Here is a 24,088-nt window from a genome sequence, read left to right on the forward strand (position 1 = left end):
GTGGGAGACCCAGAGGAAGCTCCTGGATCCTGGCTTTGGTCTTGCCCAGCCCTGGCCATTGTGGCTAGCTGGGGAATAAATCAGTGGATGGAAGATCTCTCTGTCTCTCTCTCTCTCTCTCTCTAATTCTTTCAAATAAATAAAGAAATCTTTAAAATAAAAGTTTTTGAACCAAAATAAACTTATCTTTTAATTTCACTTTCCATGAACTTTAAGAAAATGCATCTCTCCTCTATCTTTTTGCAAGCGCTTGAGCAGTCACCTGCTGCCTCCCAGGGTGCGCATCAGCAGGAAGCTGGAATCGGCAGCAGAGCCGGGGCTCCGACCCAGGCACTGCGGTAAGGCTGCAGGCCTCGCTGCGGGCAGCGCCGGCCCCTCCACACACCAGCACGCCGGCTCCTCCCGTATCACAGCGCCTGAGTGCCAGCGCCTGACGCCAGCTTCCTGCTGCTGGAGACCCTGGGAGGCGGCCGTGATGGCTCAAGCAGTGGGAGATTTGGATAGGGTTCCTGGCTCCCGGCTTTGACCTTGGCACAGCCCTGGCTGTTGCAGGCACTTGGGGAGTGAACCAGCAGATAGAAACTCGCTTGTTCTCTCTCTCTCTCTCTCTCATCTTTCTTTTTCTTTTCTTTTCTTTTTTTTTCTTTTTATTTTTGACAGGCAGAGTGGACAGTGTGAGAGAGAGATAGAGAGAAAGGCCTTTCTTTTTGCCGTTGGTTCACCCTCCAATGGCCGCCGCGGCTGGCGTGCTGCGGCCGGTGCACCGCGCTAATCCAATGGCAGGAGCCAGGTGCTTCTCCTGGTCTCCCATGGGGTGCAGGGCCCAAGCACTTGGGCCATCCTCCACTGCACTCCCTGGCCACAGCAGAGAGCTGGCCTGGAAGAGGGCAACTGGGACAGGATTGGTGCCCCGACTGGGACTAGAACCCGGTGTGCCGGCGCCGCAAGGCGGAGGATTAGCCTAGTGAGCCGCGGCGCCAGCCTTCTTTTCTTTTTAAAAAAGATTTATTTATTTATTTGAAAATCAGAGTTACACAGAGAGAGAAGGAGAGACAGAGAGAGAGAAAGGTCTTCTATCCACTGGTTCACTCCCCAATTGGCTGCAACAGCCGGAGCTGCACTGATCCGAAGTCAGGAGCCAGGCTTCCTCAGGGTCTCCCATGTGGGTGCAGGGGCCCAAGGACGTGGGCAATCTTCTATTGCTTTCCCAAGCCATAGCAGAGAGCTGGAGCAGAAGTGGAGCAGCCAGGACTTGAACCCGTGCCCATATGGGGGCAGTCTTACCCACTATGCCACAGTGCTGGCCCCTCTCTCTCAGCTTTCAAGAGAAAACAAAACCAAACCCAAGTGAGTGCAGGAAGGGGGAGGCCCTCCATGTGTTGGGGGTGGTGAGTGCCCTCAGTAGTGGTGGCACACAGCCCCCTCTCTCTCCTACTTTTTGCCTGCACCCCAGCCTGTCCCCTACCTCCCTTCGATCTGTGGGCGCCTCGCCTTTGTCTTTCAGCTGGAAGTTCTGGCCCATGGAGGACAGCACGCCCCAGCACCGAGAGGCTAACTCTCTCCCGCCTGAGATGCACGGCCTGGACAACATGGGGGCCGAGTTCCTGGAGAGCCTGGTCTGCTCCCTCCCCGATCCCTGGGCTTCCTCTGCCTCCCGGGCTAAGCGGGGAGGCCTTGGCTCTCTGCCTGACTTCACCCTGCCTCTTCTTCCTCCTCACCCACGCGTTGGCCCCCCTGCACAAAGCGACCCCCTTTATTCCACTCGCTTGCTGAGCACCTACTTTGCGCCAATACAGCCTGCCCGAGTCTAGAAGGTCGCGGAAGGTCCCAAGGTGGAAATGACCTTTGAACTGGGATCCAAAAGGTGGCTGGGGGTGGGTCTCTGGGGCAGGCTCAGCCTCTGAGGAGGGCAGGGTCGAGGCCACCACCCACAACTGTGACACCACCCCCCTTCACCGGGCCGCGCACGCACAGACTGCAGGGTGACGAGGCAGCCCTGCCTGGGCCCCTCCTCAGAGGCTTGGCTGTAAGCCAACCAGCCACCCGGAGTCACAAGTGCAGGGTGCGTCTGGCACGGAGCCCTGCACACAGTAGGTGCTCAAGGCAGGATCTACGGAATTTGGTGAGTCACCCTGCGTGACTTCTGGTGCAAAAGCTCACTCTCCCTCAGCCCACTTGGCAGGTGCGTAGGGCGGCCAGGGTCTGTCCCCTCCCTGGGCCATCAGCTCTGATGGCTGCTGGTGGCTTTAGGAGGAAGGCCAGCTCCCGAGCCGAAACGTGAACCGTGCAGAGGACGGCAGCAGCTGCCCGAGCAAGGCGGGGCCGGAGCCCCTCTCCCGATGGTGGGTGCAACAGGGGGTGCTTTGGGGGATGGGAAGGGGGCACCTGGCTCCTGACAGATGTGGGGGGGCTCTGAGAACCTTTGCTGAAGGAGGGGGCCTGGGGAGGGGTTTACTCAGCACACACGGGCAGGTGGGCCGTGCTGACCTCTGCCTCCTTGGTCTTTACTGCTTTTAAGCAACCAGAATGAGATTCCATTGGGATCCCCAGTACGGGACCCTGGACCAGCGGGGTCTCTCTCCCAATACCCCCAGTGCCTTCTACCCCAGCCCATCTCTGGGGCACCTCAGGGAAGCTCGAGACTCTGAAGGCTCCTGGGCTGGGGTCTGGGGCCACTCATGGACCCTCCCCTCCCCCACGCCCCAGGAAGAACCTGCAGCCAGGGCTGAGAGCCAGGAACTTCTGCTCGGAGCATGTACGGCTGTTGCGCTGGATCCTCGTGGGCCTGCTGTGTACTGGTGAGTACGGGCAGGCCCCCTAGGCACAGACACCTGCCCCAGCCAGCCTCGCCCCAGGCAGGCTCATTCACACACCTGACCCGCTGCAAGGCAGGTCTGCAGGGCCCTGCCTCCGTGGAGCTCCCAGGCCAGGTACTGAACACCAGGTAGGCCAGACTGGATCTTGTTCCCAAGATATCCCAGCTCATCAGCAAGATCTGGGGACAAATATTCCCACACAATGTAGCCAGCCATCTGGGAGCACCTGGGGGGTTGTGTGTGGTGTGTGGGGGGGTGTTCAGGGAGGACATCCTAGAGGAGGTGACCTTTCAGTTGCATGGATTAAGTAGGAGGTGGAGGGAGAAGAGAAGAAGGAAGATGGAGACACCCCCCATGCCCTCTCCCTGCCCTGCAGAGGAGTCACAGGAGCGAAGTGACACTTGGCAGGGTGTGGATTTCGGTCACTGGAAGATAAAGGTCTAGACAAGGAGGTGTCAGGAAAGGGGGCAGGAAAGGGTAGGGGGATGGGGGAAGGAGCGGATGGGGGCCGCTTCCTGGTCCCTCCCAGCTTCCTTCTGGAGAGCCTGCGGGTTCTCAGAGAGACAGGGCCGGTGGGGTGTGGCCCAGTGGGCGTGCAAGTGGAGCCCGAGCAGGGGTTATTCGGGGAACTCCCCCACAGCCGCAGGGCGAGCGGACAAGACAGGCACGTCTGCACGCTGCCAGGGGGCGTGGCCACCAAGTCCAAAAGTCTCAGAAGGGAGGAAGCTGATGGCGTCATTCTCAGTTTGGGGCCGAGAAGTCTGGGAGGCGCCGGTACACGTCCCTGAGTCCAAGGGCCAAAGATCCTGGTGTTCTGATGTCCAAAGGTGGAGGAGAAGAGAATCCTATGGAGAGAGGGAGAGGGGAAGGGAGAGGGAGAGATCTTCTACCCATTGGTTCATTCTACAAATCAGAGCTGTGCCAGGCTGCAGCAAGGAGCCAGGAGCTTCTTTTGGGTTTCCCACGTGAATGCAGGGGCCCAAGCACATGGGCCATCATCTGCTGCTTTCCCAGGCGCATTAGCAGGGAGCTGGATCACAAGTGGAGCAGCTGGGACTCGAACCAGCACTCATATAGGATGCTGGCATCACAGGTGGTGGCTTAACCCACTACACCACAACACTGGCCCCTCCAGTCTTGCTTTGATGCCAGGACTCAATCTGACTCAGGAAATTGCCCCTTGCAGTGTCGCCCTAGACTTTGTTCAGTTTCAGTGCCCAGGGCCCCTCTGGCCCTCCTAATGTCTTCGCTGTGTGCTCCCTCTCACAGGGAGGCCCTGGGTATTCTCTCTGGGCCTAGGCATGCTAGAGAAGTGAACCTGATGTTCTTGGTGCTTCGTGTCTGAGCTGTGGCAGTGGCTTCCTCACCGTAGGAAGGCTCTCTCCATGGACCCAAAGATCACCCTGGCACCAGCAGACAAACTGGGTGGTCTCAAGTCCTCAATCTTAGGGGAAGAGGGTGCCTCCTGTCCATCATTCCAACCAAAGTCCCAGGGAAGCCTCTGATTGGCCTAGCTCTGGTCACATGTCCATCCCTGAGCTGTGCTGGGAGCAGGGGATGTGGTGCTCACCAGGAACAGGAAAGCCCTGTGGCCCTTCCTCCCTAGACTTCTGGGTGCCCACCTGAGGCTCCGCCCAGGAGGCAGGACTTGGGGCTCCCTCTACTCTCTGCTGTCTCCTTAATTGTTTTTGGGCAGAAGCGAGAGTGTCTGAGCCGCTCACAGGAAAGAAGGGCGAGGGGGAAGTGGGAGTCCCAGGGAGAAGCCGGGCACAGATTTCCACCTCAGCGTGGGGCCCAGGCATCCACGCGCGACCCTCCTCCAGGAGGAACTAGCTTCGAGGCCCCATAACTTCATACTGTCCAGCCTCAGCATCCCCCTCACGTGTGGTCAGCACTTTAGAGTTTGCAAATCCCGGTCACACGCGTTGTGCCAGGCAACCGGCTATCACTTTAGACATGGTAAGGACGGTGTTCTCAGTTCCAGACGAGGAAACTGAGTCTCAGAGGGGCCGGGCTGCTCTCCTGACCCCCCCTTGTGTGGGGTGGGGTGAGGGGAGCCGGCGGAGTGGGGAAGGGGGCGGCTGCAGGGCTGGGGCGGGGATCTTCCTCCCTGATCCCTTTGCTGGGGGGGCATGGTGTCTTCGTCCCTGATCCCTTCGCTGGGGGGGCATGGTGTCTTCCTCCCTGATCCCTCGCTGCCTCCCCCCAGCCTATGCTGCCTTCCTGCTCATCGCCTGCCTCCTGGACTTTCAGCGGGCCCTGGCACTGTTCGTGCTCACCTGTGTGGCCCTGGTCTTCCTGGCCTACAGCCTGCTGAAGAGGCTCCTGGGGCCCAAGCTGAGGGCGCGCGTCAGGCTCCGCGGCCATCGTCGCCTGAGCCTCTGGTTTAAGAGGTGAGTGAGGGCCCCTATGTCAGCTCCAGGCTCAGAGCCAGGCCTTGCCCTGCTGCACGGCTCGCTGCTTGTCTTCTGCGGACCCAGGCCGGGGTCGCGGGGCGGCTTCCGACGCAGCAGACGGGGGTCCTGATGGGGTCTGCAGTTCTTGCAGGGTCTGGGGCGGCTGAGAACAGGGCTCAGCGGATGGCTGCATTCAGGGATCCCAGCCCAGCCAGGCAGGTTGAGCACACCACAGCACCCCCCTCAGGTCGCCTGGGACAGGTGTGCGGCCCCACAGCGCCCTCCCCCCCGACCCCGACTGTGGCTCAGTAGGGGAGACTGGGGGTCCTTGGTGCCAGGATTCCCAGTCTGCCCCAAGGGGGTTCTGACACAGCCAGCCCTGTCCCTGGACAACAATTCAAGATATCCTGATGCTCAAACAGGATTCCTTAGAGCGCTCGGAACCTCGGGGATGCACGGGGCAGGAAAGGGAGCCCCTCTCCCCGCCACTGCCACCAGGCAGCTCGGAATGTATGCATTTTATAAACTGAGGTTTGCAAAAAAGTTATCTGGGCAAAAAGGTTTCTGTGGCTTAAGGAAGAGTCTGAGGGTCACCAATCCACTGCACACCCTGTTTTGTTGGTGAAGAACTGGTGACCAATGATGTCCCACGACAGGGTTGGATTGGGGGAGGGCACAGTTGTGTCTCCAAGGTGACACCAAAGACCTCAGCAAAATGGCTTGAGCCAACTCATGGATGGACACATTATACATGCTATTTATACAGACACTGACTTTGACATTTGCCTTCTGCTTGTGAGAGGTGAAAGTAGTGATTTATTATTTAATTTTTATTAATATAAAGACAACAGATTTCAGGCATTTCAGAGGAACAGTTCTTTTTTTTTTTTTTTTTTTTTTTGACAGGCAGAGTGGACAGTGAGAGAGAGACAGAGAGAAAGGTCCTCCCTTCGCCGTTGGTTCACCCTCCAATGGCCGCCGCGGTAGGCGCGCTGCGGCCGGTGCACCACGCTGATCCAATGGCAGGAGCCAGGTGCATCTCCTGGTCTCCCATGGGGTGCAGGGCCCAAGTACTTGGGCCATCCTCCACTGCACTCCCTGGCCACAGCAGAGAGCTGGCCTGGAAGAGGGGCAACCGGGATAGAATCCGGAGCCCCGACTGGGACTAGAACCCGGTGTGCCAGCGCCGCAAGGCGGAGGATTAGCCTAGTGAGCCGTGGCGCCGGCCAGAGGAACAGTTCTAAGAAGATAGCCATATTTCCCTCCCTCCCTCCCTCCTTTTGTCCCTCCCCCAACCCCCTTCCTTCTTTCCTTTTTTCCTGTAACTTTTGCAAAAACATAATTGCAATCTTCTCTGTAATCACGGTTTTAATGGACCACTGACTGTAATATTCAACAGGCAAAGAGTAGAAAGACCAGTACCACAGGAGTATAAAAAATGGCTAAAAACAATAATCAAATGTCTGTTTCATCTCTACACATTTTCTGTTTTCTATATTAACTATCACATATCAGAGAAAGCGTATGATATTTGTCTTTGTGGGACTGGCTTATTTCACTAAGCATAACGATTTCCAGCTGCATCCATTTTGTTGCAAAAGACAAAATTTCATTCTTTTTTGTGGCTGAGTAGTATTCCATTGTGTATATATACTACATTTTCTTTATCCAGTCATCCGTTGATGAACTTCTGGGTTGTTTCCATATTTTAGCTACTGTGAACTGAGCTGCACTACACATAGGAGTACAAATAACTTTCAATGCTGATTTCATTTAGTTTGGGTAAATTCCCAGGAGTGGGATGGCTGGGTCACATGGTAGATCTATTTTCAGATTTCTGAGAAATCTCCATAGTGTCTTCCAAAATGGTTGTGCTAGTTTACATTCCCATCAACAGTGTATTAGGGTACCTTTTTCCCCATGTCCTCACCAGTACTTGTCATTTGTTTATTTCTGTATGAGTCCCATTCTAACTGGGATGAGCCGAAACCTCATTGTGGTTTTGATTTGCATTTCCCTGATGGCTAGTGATCCTGAGCATTTTTACATGTGTCTGTTGGCCATTCGTTTGGGGTCCTTTGAAAAAATGCCTGTTCATGTCCTTTGCCCATTTCTTAACTGGGTTGTTTGTTTTGTTATTGTTGAGTTTTTTGAGCTCCTTATAGATCCTGGATATTAATCCGTTATCAGTTGCATAGTTTGCAAATATTTTCTCCCATTTTGTCACTTGCCTCTTCATTTTGTTGAGTGATTCCTTTGCAGTGTGGAAGCTTCTTTTAGCTTGATGTTGTCCCATTTGTCTATCTTTTATTGCCTATGCTTCTGGTGTCTTTTCCAAGAAGTCTTTGCCCATGCCAATGTCTTGCAGCGTTTCCCCAATGTTTTCCTCTAGTAATTTGATTTTATCTAGTTGTAGGCTTAGATCCTTAGATCCTTGTTCCATTTTGCATTAATTTTTGCATAAGATGTTAAGACAGAGATCATTTTTCATACTTTTTTTGCTAGCACCATTTGTTGAAGATAATGTCCTTTCCCCAGGGATTGATTTTAGCTCCTTTGTCAAAGATTAGTTGTTTGTAGCTGTGTGAATTAATTTCTGGGGTTTCTATTCTGTTCCATTGGTCTACATGTCTATTTTGGTGCCAGTACCCCCACAAAATATGGATTTGTTTTGATTATAATGACCCTGTAATATGTCTTGAAATCTGGTATTATGATACCTCTGGCTTTGATTTTTATGTTTAAAATTGCTTTAGCTATTTAGGGTCTCTTGTATTTCCATATGAAGTTTAGCATTGTTTTTTTCTAGTTCTGAAAAGAAGGTCCTTAGTATTTTTATTGGGATTGCATTGAATCTATAAATTGCTTTGTGTAAGATGGACATTTTGATGATATTAATTCTTCCAATCCATGAACATGGAAGATTTTTCCATTTTTTGTGTCTTATTTTTCTAAGGTTTTATAATTTTCACTGTAGAGGTCTTTCACATCCTGGGCTAAATTTATTCCAAGGTATTTACCTTTTTTGGTAGCTATTGTTAATGATACTGATCTTACAAGTTCTTTCTCAGCTGTGGCATTGTTTGTGCTTACAAAGGCTATTGATTTTTGTGCACTGATTTTATATCTTGCAACTATACCACACTTTCTTTTGAGTTCCAATAATCTCTTAGTAGAGTCTTTTGGTTTTCCTATTTATAGGATCACATCATCTTCAGGCAGAGATAATTTGACTTCCTCCTTTCTAATTTGTAGCCCTTCAATTTCCTAATGGCCCTGGTTAAAATTTCCAGGACTATATTAAATAGCAATGGTGAAAGTGGGCATCCTTGTCTAGTTCCAGATTCGTGGAAATGCTTCCAATTTTTCTCCATTCAATATGAGTTTGGCTGTGGGTTTGTCATATATTGCCTTGATTGTGTTGAGGAATGTTCCTTCTATACTCAATTTGATTAAGGTTTATATCATGAAAGGATGATGTATTTTATCAAATGTTTCCTCTTTATCTATTGAGATAATTATATGTTTTTTATTTTTCTGTTTGTTAATGTGATGTATCATATTGATTGATTTGTGAGTGCTGAACCATCTCTGTATGCCAGGGATCAATCCCACTTGGTTCAGGTGAACAAGCTTTCTAATGTGTTGTTTGACTTGATTGGCTAGTATTTTGTTGAGGAGTTTTGTGCTCATCAGGGATATTGGTCTATAGTTCTCTTTCTCTGTTGTATCTTTTTCTGGCTTTGGGATTAAGGTGTTACTGGCCTCATTCAAGGAGTTTTGGAGGATTCTTTCCCTTTCAATTCTTTTGAATAGTTTTAGAAGAATTGAAATTAGTTCTTTTTTAAAAGTTTGGTAGAATTCAGCAGTGAAGCCATCCAGTCCTGGGCTTTTCTTTGTTGTGAGGGTCTTTATTACTGATTCAATTTCTATCTTGATTATTGGTCTGTTTAGGTTTTCTATGTCTTCATGACTCAATTTTGATAGATTGTATGTGTCTAGGAATCTATCCATGTCTTCTAGATTTTCCAATTTGTTGGTAAACAGCTGTTTGTAGTAATTCCTGATGATTCTTTTTATTTCTGCAGTATTCTTCGTTACACCTCCATCTTCATCTCTTATTCTATTGGCTTGGGTTCCCCACCTTGGTTAGTTGTGCTAACGGTGTATCTATTTTGTTTATTATTTTTTTAAAAAATCAGCTCTTCATTTCACTTATCTTTTGTATATTTTTATTTCAATTTTGTTTATTCTCTAATTTTAATTATTTATTTTTTAAAAGATTTATTAATTTATTTGAGAGTCAGAGTTAGAGAGAAGGAGAGGCAGAGAGAGAGATGTCTTCCGTCTGCTGGTTCACTCCCCAATTGGCTGTACCAGCTGGAGCTGTGCCTATCCAAAGCCTGAAGCCAGGAACCTCCTCTGGTCTCCCATGCCCATGGGAGGGCCCAAGCACTTGGGACATCTTTCATTGCTTTCCCAGGCCATAGCAGAGAGCTGGATTGGAAGTGGAGCAGCCAGGACTTGAACTGATACCCAAATGGGATGCCAGCACTTTAGGTGGAGGCTTTACCCACTACACCACAGCGCCAGCCCCTAATTATTTCTTTCCTCCTACTAATGTTGGATTTGGTTTGTTATTGTTTTTCTAGCCCCTTGAGATGCCATGTTACTTCATTTGTTTGAAGCCTTTCTAATTTCTTGATGTAGGCACTAATTGCTCATAACACTACTTTTGCTCATACGTTTTGACATGTTGTGTTGTCATCTTCATTCAAACCTGGGACTTTTTTGATTTCTTCTATGACCCTATGTACATAATAAACTATGTACCCATAATAGTATTCTGGATTGACAGTTTTTTATTTCTTTTAGGACTTAGACAATGTCTCTCCATTCTCTCCTAGCCTGTAGAGTTTCTGATGAGAAATCAGCTGTTAGTCTAATTGGGGTAACAAATACCTCTGAAGGTAATCTCGTATGTCTCTTGTGCACATTTTAGAATCTTTCCTTTATGTTTTGCTGTTGAAACTTTGACTAGAATGTGTTGTGGTGAAGATCTTTTCTGGTCTTGTCTATTAGGAGTTCTATGTGCTTCTTGTACTTGGATGTCCATATCCTTCTCCAAATAAGGGAACTTTTCTGCTATTATTTCACTGAATAGGCCTTCTAATCCATTCTCTCTTTCCACTTAAGGAACTCCTAAGATCTATATGTTGGGTTGTTTGATAGTATCCCATAAATCTAGAACCCTATTTTCAGTTTTTCTAATTTCTTCTTCTCCTTCTCCTTCTTCTTCTCCTTCTCCTTCCTCTTTTTCCTCTTCCTCCTTCTCTTCTTCTTCCTCTTCTTCCTCATCCTTGTCCTCATCTTTGTCTATTTCCAAAGATTTGTCTTCTAGCTTGGATATTCTCTTTCTGCTTCACTGAGTCTGTTGCTAAAACTTTCCACTGTTTTTTTTGTTTGACATATTGAATTGTTCATTTCTAATATTCCAGTTTGCTCTCTCTTCAGTATCTCTATCTCCCAGCAGAATTTTTCATCCATGTTGTATATGGATTTCTTTAGCTCATGCATTTGTTTCTCTGTGTTCTTGAGTAATCTTACCATCTTTCTTTTGAATTCCATTGCAGGCATGTTGTCAACCTGTTCATCTTCACATTTGAATGTTGAAGTGCTGTTGGGTTCCTTTTGGGGAGTCATATTGTTTTCCTTGTTCATGTTTCTTGTATTTCTACATTTATGTTTAGGCATTGGGGAAACACTTGTAGGTTTCCTCTTTGGAATATGTCTCCATGGCTTAGTGGAATATCTTCAACGGATATCCAGAGGCGTGTGCTGGGTGGGGCCAGGGAGCTCCAGCCAGTGCTCAAGGGCGGGGCGAGTCCAGGGTGGTACCCAAGCTGAGTGTGTTAGATCTCTGTCATGGCGGGGGCAGGGTATGCTCACATAGCGGCTGGCGTGATCACAGCCCCAAGGTGACGCAACCACCCAGGCTGAGCCCACAGTGCCCAGCACCTCACCCACTCAAGTGCATGAACCTCACAATGGATCTGCGTGGTCCTTAGTGTGAGTGTGAACCCTGAGCCTCTGCAGCCAGACACAGAGACTGCCCAGAGACCCAGCCACACCCTATCGCGTGTGCATGCCCCATCACACAGTCACAGAGCACAGGTCTCCCAGAGTCCCAGGGAGCAGATCTACTCCCAGCCCCACAAGCCTCCCCGGTGTGTGAAGGCATTCCCAGAGACAGCTGCGTCATCGAGAGGGATTGATCGGTGCTCTGCCTTGGCAAATCGAGTCTGGGAGCCTTGATAGGGTGAGGGGAGGGGAGCGCTTCATGGGCCTGAGTAGGCACCCTGCCCACTTCCAGGCCAGGCTCAAAGTCAGTGGGGACAGTGAATTTATCCCTCCAATAAGATCTCCCAGTTGTGCACCGACCACAGCAGCCTCTGCTCGCCTTATTAACATGGTGTTTCTTCCCTGCTGGTTGCAGTGTGCCTGCTCCAAGGATACACTCCCCCCCCACACACACACCAGCTGCAGGAGTGCCGGTGGTGTCCTGACGCTGCCGCATGGCTCTGTGGTCCCCACTGCTCCACGGCATTTTCTTCTTTTTGTAGAATTTCCATAGCAAGCTTCTCTCCAACTGTCCCCCGGGAATGCAGCTTCTCCCCTTTTTTCTGTTTTCTTCCTGTGGTCAGAGTCAGCTCGTCTTTTCCCTACTCAAAAGTATTTATTTTTGCAGTGATCAAAATTGCAAATGAGGAATCATGGCTAGTGGTTTTCCACTCAAGGGATTGATAGGAAGTTTTGTTTAGAAAAACGCCTGCAGGTCATCCGGGCTCATAGCAACTAAAACGTTTTTGATTCAAAGGTCACTGCCAATAAAGTAAAAGACCGCCCACAGAATGGGAGAAATCATTTGCAAATCATGAATTTGATAAAGAAGTTGTCGCCAGAATTACAACTAATAACACAGCTGGAAAATGATAAAACAGTTTCAAGACAAAAGCATAGAAGAAAACCTTTCTGACCTTGACTTAAGTATCTACTTCTTTTTTTTTTATTTTTATTTTTTGACAGGCAGTTAGACAGCAAGAGAGAGAGAGAGAGAGACAGAGACAGAGACAAAGGTCTTCCTTTTTCTGTTGGTTCATCCCCCAAGTGGCCGCTATGGCCGGCACACTGCGCCAATCCAAAGCCAGGAGCCAGGTGCTTCTCCTGGTCTCCCACGCAGGTGCAGGGCCCACTGCCTTCCCGGGCCACAGCAGAGAGCTGGACTGGAAGAGGAGCAGCCGGGACAGAACCGGCGCCCCAACCAGGACTAGAACCCGGAGTGCCGGCGCCACAGGTAGAGGATTAGCCTAGTGAGCCGTGGCGCTGGCCAGTATCTACTTCTTAGCTACAAAACCAAAATCAGAATCCATTAAAGAAATGGATAAATTGCACTTGGTCAGAAGCACAAACTGTTCTTCCAGGTTGCTATTGAGAGAATCAATGGATGAGCTACAACCAGGGGGGAAGCCTTGCAAATCACGTATCTGACAAAGGACATTATCCACCATAGATAAAGACCTCTCAAAACTCAGTAGTAACAAAAGCAACTCAATTTAAAAATGGGCTCCAAGTCCTTGGGTTCATGCACCCAAGTAAGGAGACCCAGAAGAGACTCTTGGCTCCTGGCTTCAGATCGGCACAGCTCCGGCCACTGTGGCCATCTTGGGAGTAAACCAGCGGATGGAAGACCTCTGCCTCTCTGTAATTCTTCCTTTTAGATAAATAAATAAATCTTTAAAAAATTTAATTAAAGCAGATGCATCAGTGGCAAGGAAGCGCATGCTGAGAAGTCCAAATCAAGGCCGGCACCACGGCTCAATAGGCTAATCCTCCGCCTTGCAGCGCCAGCACACCGGGTTCTAGTCCCAGCTGGGACGCTGGATTCTATCCCAGTTGCCCCTCTTCCAGGCCAGCTCTCTGCTGTGGCCCAGGAAGGCAGTGGAGGATGGCCCAAGTGCTTGGGCCCTGCACCCGTATGGGAGACCAGGAGAAGCACCTGGCTCCTGGCTTCGGATCAGTGAGATGCACTGGCCGCAGTGGCCATTGGAGGGTGAACCAACGGCAAAAAAAGGAAGACCTTTCTCTCTGTCTCTCTCTCTCACTATGCACTCTGCCTGTCAAAAAAAAAAAAAAAAAAAAAAAGTCCAAATCATTTGTCATTAGGAAAATGCAAACCGAAACCATAAAGAGATACAGCTACATGCCCATTAAAAAGCTGGAATTCCAAGGACCAACCACACTGCACACCAGCAAGGGCCGGGAGGAGGTGTGAGTCTGACATACTGTAAAAGCATACAATCACTTTGGAAAACAGTTCTGCGATGTTTTTCTTTTTCATTTTTTAAAAAAGATTCATTTTATATATTTGAAAGGCAGAGTGGCAGAGAGAGAACGAAAGAGAGAGATCTTCCATCTGCTGGTTCCCTCCCCAAAATGGCCATGACAAGCAGAGCTGAGCCAGGTTAAAGCCAGGAGCTAGGAACTCCATCCAGATCCCCTATGACGGTGGCAGGGGTCCGAGCTCGCGGGCCATCCTCTGCTGCCTTCCCAGGTGCATTAGCAGGGAGCTGGATCTAAGGAGAGAAGCCAAGACTCAAATCGGCATTCTGATGTGGGATGCCCGCCTTGCAAGCCCCTGCTTAACCTGCTGGGCCACAATGCCAGCCCTCGGCTATTTCTTAAAGAATGAGACCTACCGTATGACCCGCCTATTGCACTTCGAGGTAGGTCCCCAGGAGAAGTGAAAGTGTGGCCCCTGCAAAGACTCGCTGGTGCTTGCTTGAATGTTCATAGCAGCTTTACCTGCAATAGTAAAACCTGGAAACCACCTCGATATCCATCCAAAGGTGACTGGGCAGGTAGGCGGCGGCATCTCCACACAACGGAATACTGCTAGGCAATGAAAAGGAGTGAACTTTTTTTTAAAATTTATTTATTTGACAGGCAGAGTTAGACAGTGAGAGAGAGAGACAGAGAGAAAGATCTTCCTTCCGTTGGTTCACTCCCCAAATGGCCGCTATGGCCAGCGTGCTGTGCCGATCCAAAACCAGGAGCCAGGTGCTTCCTCCTGGTCTTCCACGTGGATGCAGGTGCCCAAGCACTTGGGCCATCCTCCACTGCACTCCCGGGCCACAGCAGAGAGCTGGACTGGAAGAGGAGCAACCGGGACAGAATCCGGTGCCCATAGGAATGAACTCTTGATGCAAGCAAAAACCTGGAGGAATCTCAAAATAATTCCACGGGGTGGAAGAAGTCAGAGTATGTGCTATTCAGCTTTGTTTAACATCCTAGAAAACAGAACCGTTGTCACCTGGGGGTTTGGGGAGAGAGAGGGGATTACAGGAGGACACAAGGACACTTTGAGGGTGATGGTTCCCCGTCTTGAATGTGGCGATGGCTTCAGAAGCACATGTTTATGTCAAAGCTTGTGAGACCTTCCAGGTGTGAGGGTAATACATGCCAGCCGTATCGCTAACGAAGCTATTAAACACCAACAAAAGCAAACTCCCAAAGCATACCTTTTAGTGACATCCAGAAACCTAGCAGGTAGGTATGCAAATGGCGCAATACAGCAAACGCTGCGCACGTGGATCGAGGTGATGGGCGCTTGGTGACAACCAGCCAGGCACCTGTCTCTCAGCACTCGACCCAGTACCTGGCACCTAGTAGGTGCTCGTGCACAGTCATCAGTACCTTGTGAGTCGACAACCAGGTCAGGCTGGGCCCTCAACACCTGATCCCCCAGACCCGAGCTCTCCTACCCTGCCTGCGGCCCCTCAGATAAGCAAACTCCAGCCCTGGGGACCAAGCGGCTGCCGTCCAGGTCAGATCAGTCCTTGGTCTTGGGCACAGGACTCACCGTCTGACTGACCTAACTGCTTCAAGGCATTTGGGAGGCAGGGCTTGTGCCATCCCAGGTCAGAGACTGGGCTGGGTGTCCTCGCTGAGAGTCCCCACGTGTGCCCGCATGGAAAAACCAGCCACACACCTGCTCCTGTCTCATCACCCCAGCAACTGTGGGGAGCTTACTTTGGCCAAGGAGGGGACTTGACTCAGAGAGGCTAGGGGGCTGCCTGACGTCACACAGCGAGACTGGCCCTTCCCAGCACAAAGCCCCAGAGCCTGTGCTGTACTCCCTCCCTGTCTCGGGTCCCCGGCACGTGTGTGTGTGTGTGCGCGCGCGCGTGTGACCCAGGGTGACGGCTGCCTGCCTCTCGCCGCAGGTGTCTGGCCCTGGCCGCCGCCCTGGCCCTGGTCCTGTGGCTGTGTCTGGACACCTCCCGGCGGCCTGAGCAGCTCGTGTCCTTTGCGGGAAGCTGCGTGTTCGTGGCCGTGCTCTTTGCCTGCTCCAAGCATCATGGCGCTGTGAGTGCTTCTTGCGTGCTGGGGGCTGGGAGTCTGTGCGTGCCTCTCCCCACCCCCCCTGAGCTGGGGCAGAGGCTCCTGCCTGGGGTGGATGGCTGTGTTTGGGGACTCCCAGGAGGGAGACTTCCAGCACAGGGGCACTGCCTGGAGAGGTGGGGCTGGGGTCTTCTATCTCCTTGGCAACGTGTCCTCCATTGGCCCAAGCCTGGTCCTCAGCCCTGTGGCTCAGGAGCCATTCCCTCTCCATCCCAGAGATCCTGGGGCCCTGGATGAATGCCTGACCCCCCCGTCCCCCCAGGCTGCTCTCAGACCAGCAGTGGAAGCAGCAGCACCAGGGGCTTGTTAGATACCTGTTCCCAAGCCCCACCTGGTCCTCCCAAGTCACAAAACATTTCACCCTGCATTTCAAAGGCCCTCGGGGTGCTGCTGGCCGCTGGGGGCAGGGGGCTGCCACCTCGCTCTGGTTCTGCCTGCCTCTGGGCTAAGCAGCGGTCCTGGAGTTGCAAGACCCCAGCCACAGCCCAGCCCCGGGGAGCTAAGGGATGGCCTAGTGCTGAGGAGGGGGCACAGCAAGTGGGGTCAGGGCACCGGCAATAGCAGTCAGATGGCAGGGGCCTCGGGCAGTCAGAGGCCTCACTGAGCCGGGCCCTGACAGGCTGTGCCCACGTCCCGAGGCGGGGCACGCTCAGGGCCGGCCACGCACACACGGTCCTTGGGGAGCTGGGCCCGTTGCTGCCCAACATGGGGCTGCTTCTGCGTTCCAGAGACAGGCAAGCCGCGGGCAGTGGGCCCAAGGCCCTGGCCAGGCCCAGCGCCAGCAGCCCTGTGTTCCCTGTGCGTGCCCCGGGGGCTGCGCTCAGTAGGACACCCCCCCCTCTCTCGGCAGGTGTCTTGGCGGGCCGTGTCCTGGGGCCTTGGGCTGCAGTTTGTGCTTGGACTCTTTGTCATCAGAACGGAGCCAGGATTTATTGCATTCCAGTGGCTGGGCGAGCAGATCCAGGTGTGTGCGGGGCCTGGCTGCCCAGAGCAGGGGGTGCGGGGGAAGCCCTCGGTAGGGGCGGCGGGTTGTGGTGGGGAGGAGCAGACCTGGGACCCACACCAAGTTGGGGGCTGGGGGCCGGGCAGAGCGGCAGTGGCTTCCCTTAGGCCTAGGAGCGGGTTTGGTATGGGGAGGGACCTCTTGGGGTCCTGGGGCCCATGGCATTTGGCCTGTAGTGGTCATAAGCAAGTTGGAGTTAAAGCGCCTTAAAAAACTGAAAATTATTTATGCTGTGTATGTCTCAAACTGTTTGCTGGAGGTATTTTTTTTTGTTGTGTTACAATAAATGTAACATCAAATTTACCATTTTAACTGTCTTTAAATGTCTTCAAACTGATAACACTGTTACGCAACCATCATGGTTTCCTTTTTTTTTTTTTTTTAAAGATTTATGTATTTATTTGAAAGGCAGAGTTACGGAGAGGCAGAGAGAGAGAGAGAGAGAGAGAGAGAGAGAGAGAGAGAGAGAGTTTTTCCATCTGCTGGGTCACTGCCCAAATGGCTACAATGGCCAGAGCTGTGCCGATCCAAAGTCAGGAGCCAGGAGCTACTTCCAGGTCTCCCACATGGGTGCAGGGGCCCAAGCACTTGGGCCATCTTCCACTGCTTTCCCAGACCACAGCAGAGAGCTGAATCAGAAGTAGAGCAGCCAGGACTCGAACCGGTGCCCATATGGGATGCTGGTGCTGCAGGCGGTGGCTGTACTTGCTATGCCACAGCGCCGGTCTCCTTCATCATGATTTACTTTTTTAAAATTAATTTATTTATTTGAAAGTCATAGTTACACAGAGAGAGGAGAAGCAGAGAGAGAGAGGTCTTCCATCCGATGGTTCACTCCCCAGATGGCAGCAACGGCCAGAGCTACACCGATCTGAAGCCAGGAGCCAGGAGCTTCTTCTGGGTCTCCCATACGGGTGCAGGGACCTAAGGACTTGGGCCATCTTCTACTGCTTTCCCAGGCCATAGCAAGAGCTGGATCCGAAGTGGAGCAGGCAGGTCTTGAACCAACAGCCTTATGGGATGCTGGCACTGCAGGCCAGGGTGTTAACCTGCTGTACCACAGTGCCGGCCCCCATCATGATTTACTTTTTTTTTTTTTTTGACAGGCAGAGTGGACAGTGAGGGAGAGAGACAGAGAGAAAGGTCTTCCTTTGCCGTTGGTTCACCCTCCAATGGCCGCTGCGGCCAGCGTACCGCGCTGATCCGAAGCCAGGAGCCAGGGGCTTCTCCTGGTCTCCCATGGGGTGCAGGGCCCAAGGACTTGGGCCATCCTCCACTGCATTCCCGGGCCACAGCAGAGAGCTGGCCTGGAAGAGGGGCAACCGGGACAGAATCCGGCGCCCCGACCGGGACTAGAACCTGGTGTGCTGGCACCGCAAGATGGAGGATTAGCCTATTGAGCTGCGGCGCCGGCCATGATTTACTTTTAAAAAACTATTTGAGAGGGGAGATAGAGAGAGAGAAAGAGAGAGAGAGAGAGAGCGCGCACGCAAGTGTGTGCGCACTCTGATTTGCTGGTTCATTCGCCAAATGCCAGGACTAGAGCCAGGAGCCTGGAACCCAGTTCGGATCTTATACACGAGTGGCCGGAACCCAAGCAGTTGAGTCATCACGGCCACCTCCTGGGGTCTGCGTTAGCAGGAGGCTGGAATCTGGGGCTGGGCATCGAACCCAGGCACTCCCGCGTGGGCTACGCGAGGCATGTTAGCGGCAAGGCCGACCACGCCCACCCTGTGATGTACCCTGTAAAATGTAAATGGTTGAAAACCCAAGGTCAATCCTGCCTCACCCCTCTCACTGCTTGCATTTGCTGGAGCTCCATGTGGGGTGCAGCAGGCCTGGGCTCCCCTGAGAGGAAAACGCTGAGAGTTGCTGCTCCGGTCCTGGCCCCATTTTAGAGATGGGAACATTGAGGTCTGGACAAAAAAAAAAAAAAAGTGAATTGTCTCAGCAGTCACGATGCCAGTTGAAGACCAGAACACAGAGCTTCTGTAGATGCACACCAAGGCCAAGAGCCTGGGACGGGGGCAAGACTGGGGAAGGCTGTGCCACTGGTTGTCTGGGACAGAGCACACAGTGTCTCATCTTGGAGAACGTCTCTCAGATTGACCAAGCTGTCTCTTTTGCCGGAAGTGGTCAGAGGAACAAATGCCCGTGGTGCTGCGCCCCCGACACCGGCCAGCTGCCTGGGCCTGGCCGCCCTCGCTGAGCTGGGGGAAGGCACCGCGGCAGGCCAGGCACCTGCTCACCCCAGCCTGGGTCTCAGGCCGTGTGCGGTGTCCTCGCTGCTCCCGGCTGGCCCTCACCTCTGGCTCGGTTTGCTGTGTTTTCCTTCCAGGTCTTTCTCAGCTACACGGAAGCCGGCTCCAGCTTTGTGTTCGGCGAGACCCTGGTCAAGGACGTCTTTGCCTTTCAGGTCAGCTCGACTCCGGGTGCGAGGGGTGTTGGTGGCCACTGTGCAGAGGCCTCCGGCTGCCAGTGGTGAGCCGAGCCAGGTGGCAGGCATGGGCCCCGGGGGCCTGGGAGGGGTTCAGCGAGGTGTCAGCCGAGTGATAGGTTCTGGCTATGTTTTGCAAAATCTGCGAAAGAGAGTATTCCTGTTTCTGTTCTCTTAACCACGAACCCCAACTGATAGGATGCCGGAGGTGGGAACAAGGTATAGGGGCTGGGGGCAGGGGCCCGGCTCCTGTTGCCACCTGAGCCCACTCCATGCTGTAGGGACTCTGGGCCCACGCAGGGCTGTTTCCAGGAAGCCTCGGTCTTTTTTTAATTTTTATTTTATTTTTGACAGGCAGAGTGGACAGTGAGAGAGAGAGACAGAGAGAAAGGTCTTCCTTTGCCGTTGGTTCACCCTCCAATGGCCGCCGCGGCCGGTGCACCGCGCTGATCCCAAGGCAGGAGCCAGGTGCTTCTCCTGGTCTCCCATGGGGTGCAGGGCCCAAGCACTTGGGCCATCCTCCACTGCCCTCCCGGGCCATAGCAGAGAGCCGGCGTGGAAGAGGGGCAACGGGGACAGAATCCGGTGCCCCGACCGGGACTAGAACCCGGGGTGCTGGCGCCGCTAGGTGGAGGATTAGCCTGTTGAGCCACGGCACCGGCCGAAGCCTCGGTCTTAAATGATCCTCTCAGGGTGCCCCTCCTTTCATGCCCCTCTTAGACCACCTCCACCAGGAAGCCCACTTGTATTTGCACTGCTGCCAGCCATAGCTCCATCTTCCTAGGCCCATAGTCTCTTTTCTCTACCTCCCTCTTTTCTTCCTTCCAACAAAAATTATGCACAAATACTAAAGGGGAAATTGGGAAAAAGTTACTGTGCTGTCTCCAAGACCTGGTTGTCCATCAGGGGAGCCCCAGCCCTTGACTTACAACATGGCAACTCGGGCCGTTGTGAGGCTGCGGATGGAACTGCTCGAGCACCCAAAGGCATTTGTTAGTAAGCACTCGGCCCACCTGACACCCATGGGCTCACTCCAGGCTCAAGCTCTCTACTTCCAGAGGCTGGGCAGAGAAAGAGCGGGGCTCCCACCCCACCCCACCCCCCAGGAGCTGGGTCCAGCCTCCTGTCACTGATGCCCTGGCACCAGGGAGAGACAATGCTGCTGCCCGCCTGGCCCATTGACCACATTCTGGTGTTCTGGAGGTTTCTGCCTTTGGTCATGACTCTGCCCCTGTCCCCGGAGCCTCCCGACCCAGAGGGCTTCCAGCCTAGGCCACAGCCTTGGCCAAAGACTTCTGGGCTGGGACCAAGCCCGGTCATGGGTCCAGCCCCTCCTCCTGACTGCTGACCCTGACCAAGGAGCCTGGGTGCCTGCGTGACCAGCAGGCTCCCTGGGGCGTGGCCAGTGCTCCAAGTGATAACGAGGAGAGGGAAGGGACTGGGTCCTCCCTTCGCAGGAGTCTGCTTGGCCCCTTGACCATCATCAGGTTTTCTGGGGCTGGGTCTGTGTCGGGAAGATTCTGTGTCAGCCACCCCCAGCCCAGGACCCCGAGCACTGTCCCCACCAGGGCCAGGGGCTGCTCCCTTCACACGTGTATCCCCTGGGTTTCCACCAGGGCAGTGAGAGCCACTTCCGGGCCAGAGCTTCTCAGGCTGGGGAGACAGGCACAGCATGGCCCAGAGCAGGGAGTGAGGCGTGGAGGGAAGGGCCTGGGGCGGGGAGAGGTGGTCTGTACCATGGGACATGGAGGAAGCCTGGGGGAGAGGTGGCTTTGGACCGGAAGTTCAGGGCCTAGACAGATAGATGGGGGGACACGTGGTACTGGGCTGAACGTGGAGGTGACAGCCGGCTGGCCAGCTCCCAGGGCACAGCGGGGACTCTGTCTTCAAGTTTTTTTTTTTTTTAAGAAGTATTTATTTATTTTAAAGGCAGAGTTACAGAGAGGCAGAGGCAGAGAGAAAGAGAAAGAAAGAGAGGTCTTCTATCCGCTGGTTCACTCCCCAGATGGCTACAACGGCCAGAGCTGCGCCAATCTGAAGCCAAGAGCCAGGAGCCAGGAGCTTCTTCCAGGTCTCCCAAGCAGGTGCAGGGACCCAAGGACTTTGGCCATTTTCTACTGCTTTCCCAGGCCATAGCAGAGAGCTGGATTGGAAGTGGAGCAGCTGGGAGTTGAACTGGCGCCCATATGGGATGACGGCACTGCAGGTGGTGACTTTACCCACTAGACCACAGTGCCGGCCCCTCAAGGGTCTTAACACCAGGCTGAGACATCTGGGTTTGAGCCCCAGTAAATAAGGAGCCCACAGGGACCAGCCTGAGGCTTTGGGACAAGTGTGCACAGTCAGTGGGAAGATCACAGCCGGGTGGAGCCAGGGTGCACCTGGCAAGGAGGCAGCGGCCATAGGCCAAGAAGTCTTGGTGCTCACAGGAGCCAGGGCCTGAGTGACCCACGTGGAGCTGGTCGCTTGCTTCTGCACTGATGGCTGGGGCTGCCTCCAGCTATTTGAGGTCAAGCCTTGGATGTCACTTCTCTGTCTTATCTTTCCCTTCATTTTTTAAAAAATAGATTTATGTATGTATTTGAAAGACAGAGATACAGAGATAGAGAAAGAGGCAGAGAGAGAGAGAAAGAGAGAGAGAGAGAGAGAGAGAGAGAGAGAGAGAGAGAATCTTCCATCTCTGGGACACTCCCCAAATGTCCACAACACCCAGGGCCAGGCCAGGCCAGGCCAAAGCCAGGAGCTCCATCTGGTCTCCCACGTGCATGGCAAATGAATGAAGTGAACAAACGGTGGTGCTGTGGCCCCTGGGCAGTCCCTCTGTGCCTGCTGGGAGGCTGGGCTAAGCGTTGGGCTCCCCTACGGCTGGCCTTGCTCTCTGGCCTCGTAGCAGGGCTAAGCTCATCTTTCTGCAAACCTCCCCAGCGCCAAGAGCCGGACACGGGCTGTAAGCGAAGGCCGTGGCCATTCGTGACTGCTTCGTCCCCTTCTGCCCCAAGATTTGCGTGGAACAGGGAGGTGGGGAAGCGCAGGAAATCACCCTGGCAGCCGCCAGTCCTGGAGGAGGAGTCTGTGCCAGGCCTGTAGGGAAAATACGGGGGTCTTCAGGAAGTTTCTGAAAAATGTGTGTCATGACAAAGCAAGGCATGGAGTGAAAAAACCTTCGGTACCGAAATAAACTGACCTTTGACTTCCGTTTCCCCCGACTTCCTGAAGTCCCTCACACTGTGATCCCCCACTCAGGGTGGGCATCAGAGCCCTCTCCTTAGGCCTTGCCCTTGACTTGAGGGCGTTTGCTTTCTCCCTGATTTAGAAGAAATGATATTCCTTAGGACTGTTTGGTTACACAACTTACTCGCAACTTGATTTAAACTTCATTTATTTATTTATTTATTCATTTCTATTTAGTTGAATGGCAGAGTGGCTGAGGGAGATCTTCTGCCCACCAATTTCCTCCCCAAATGCCAGCAACAGCTGGAGCTGGGCCAAACTGAAGCCAGGCGCCCACACGTGGGTGGCAGGGCCCAAGCACTTGAGCCATTACCTGCTGCTTCCCACGGTGTGGATTAATCTTTTTTTTAAAGACTTATTTATTTATTTGAGAGGCAGAGTGACACACACACACAAAGAGAGAGACAGAGAGAGACAGAGAGAGAGAGAGAGATTTTCCATCTGCTGGTTCACTTCCTAAATGCCTGGAGCAGCCAGGGCTGGGCCAGTCCAAAGCTAGGAGCAGGGAACTCCATCCTGGCCTCCCACATGGGTGCAGGGGCCCAAGCACTCTGGCCATCTTCTGCCACCTTCCCTATGCCAAATTTGGGCAGGGAGCTGGATCAGAAGTGGGGCACCCTGGTATGGAATGCCGGTAATGCAAGAAATGCCCCAGATGGATGTTAGCAAAAAGTCAGGTCATACATGCAGCCTGGGACATTCCAAGATGGAATGTGGGTGACCCGGGCGGCTTCTTAGCACTGTGCCACAACACCCACCCCTGCAGCTTGCTGTAAAGGGAGGAGAAGGGAAGGGCCAGGCGGAGCTGGCAAAGGCTGAAACCTGGCCCAGAGCCTCCAGGCTCAAAATCCTTGACCCTGAGTCTCTGCTGACCCCTGGGTGTAAGTTTCTCTCAGTTCCGGGTTCCCCAAGACCCCAGCAACACGACATGCTCATTTCTACAGCAGGCCACCCAGAACCAGGATTCTTTTTGGGTTTGAAAAATGCTGGGGCAGAGCAGGCACTTGGCACAGGGATTAAGATGCTCTTTGGGGAGCTGGTGCTGCCTGCGATGCCGGCATGCCATGGCAGACACTTGTTCGAGTTCCAGCTACTTCTCTTCTGATCCAGCTCCTGCTAATGAGCCTGGGAAAGCAATGGAGACAGCCCCACGTGCTTGAGTTCCTGCACCCAAGTGGGAGACCCGGAACAAGCTCCTGGCTCCTGGTTTCAGCCTGGCTCAGCCCTGGTCATTGTGGCCACCTGGGAAGTGAACCAATGGATGGAATATTTGTCCCTCCATCTCTCTGTAACTCTTTTAGATAAATATATCTTTAAAAAAAAATAAGACACTGCTCGGAACGCCCATATCCCCCATCAGAGGGCCTGGGCTCACTCCCAGCTCTGCTCCTTATTCTAGCTTCCTGCTAAAGTGCACCCTGGGAGACAGCAGGTGACGGCTCAAGGTGGGTCAAGGTGGGCCCCTGCTACCTATGTGGGAGACCTGGATTGAGTTCCTGGTGTGAACTTACCCTGGCTATTGCAGGCATTAGGGGAGTAAACTAATGGATGAGAGATCTGTCTGCCTATCTTTCAAATAAAGAAATGAATAAAAATTAAAAGAAAACCTCCAGGGCAGAATTTGGATTGGTTGCCGTGGGTCACGTGACCATCTTTCAGCCAATCACTGAGGTCATAGCTTGGGATATTGCAGATGGAAGGACTGGGGTCTTGTGTGCTCACCCTTGAAGGTTGAGTGGAAGCA

General features: G+C 52.7%; 1 protein-coding gene across 1 annotated transcript in view; it reads left to right on the forward strand.

The window, feature by feature from the left end:
* The first annotated feature begins 1,520 nt into the window (after positions 1–1,520).
* Positions 1,521–24,088, forward strand: part of SLC28A1 (solute carrier family 28 member 1) — a 45,441-nt gene continuing 22,873 nt past the window's right edge. The window contains exons 1-7 of the mRNA XM_062204839.1: positions 1,521–1,616; positions 2,251–2,342; positions 2,707–2,798; positions 5,026–5,209; positions 15,496–15,637; positions 16,524–16,637; positions 19,015–19,092. Of these exons, the coding sequence (XP_062060823.1) occupies positions 1,521–1,616; positions 2,251–2,342; positions 2,707–2,798; positions 5,026–5,209; positions 15,496–15,637; positions 16,524–16,637; positions 19,015–19,092 (798 nt within the window). The remainder of the gene's footprint in view (positions 1,617–2,250; positions 2,343–2,706; positions 2,799–5,025; positions 5,210–15,495; positions 15,638–16,523; positions 16,638–19,014; positions 19,093–24,088) is intronic.

The sequence above is a fragment of the Lepus europaeus genome, chromosome 11, assembly GCF_033115175.1.
Source record: "Lepus europaeus isolate LE1 chromosome 11, mLepTim1.pri, whole genome shotgun sequence".
NCBI classification, from domain to species: Eukaryota; Metazoa; Chordata; class Mammalia; order Lagomorpha; family Leporidae; genus Lepus; species Lepus europaeus.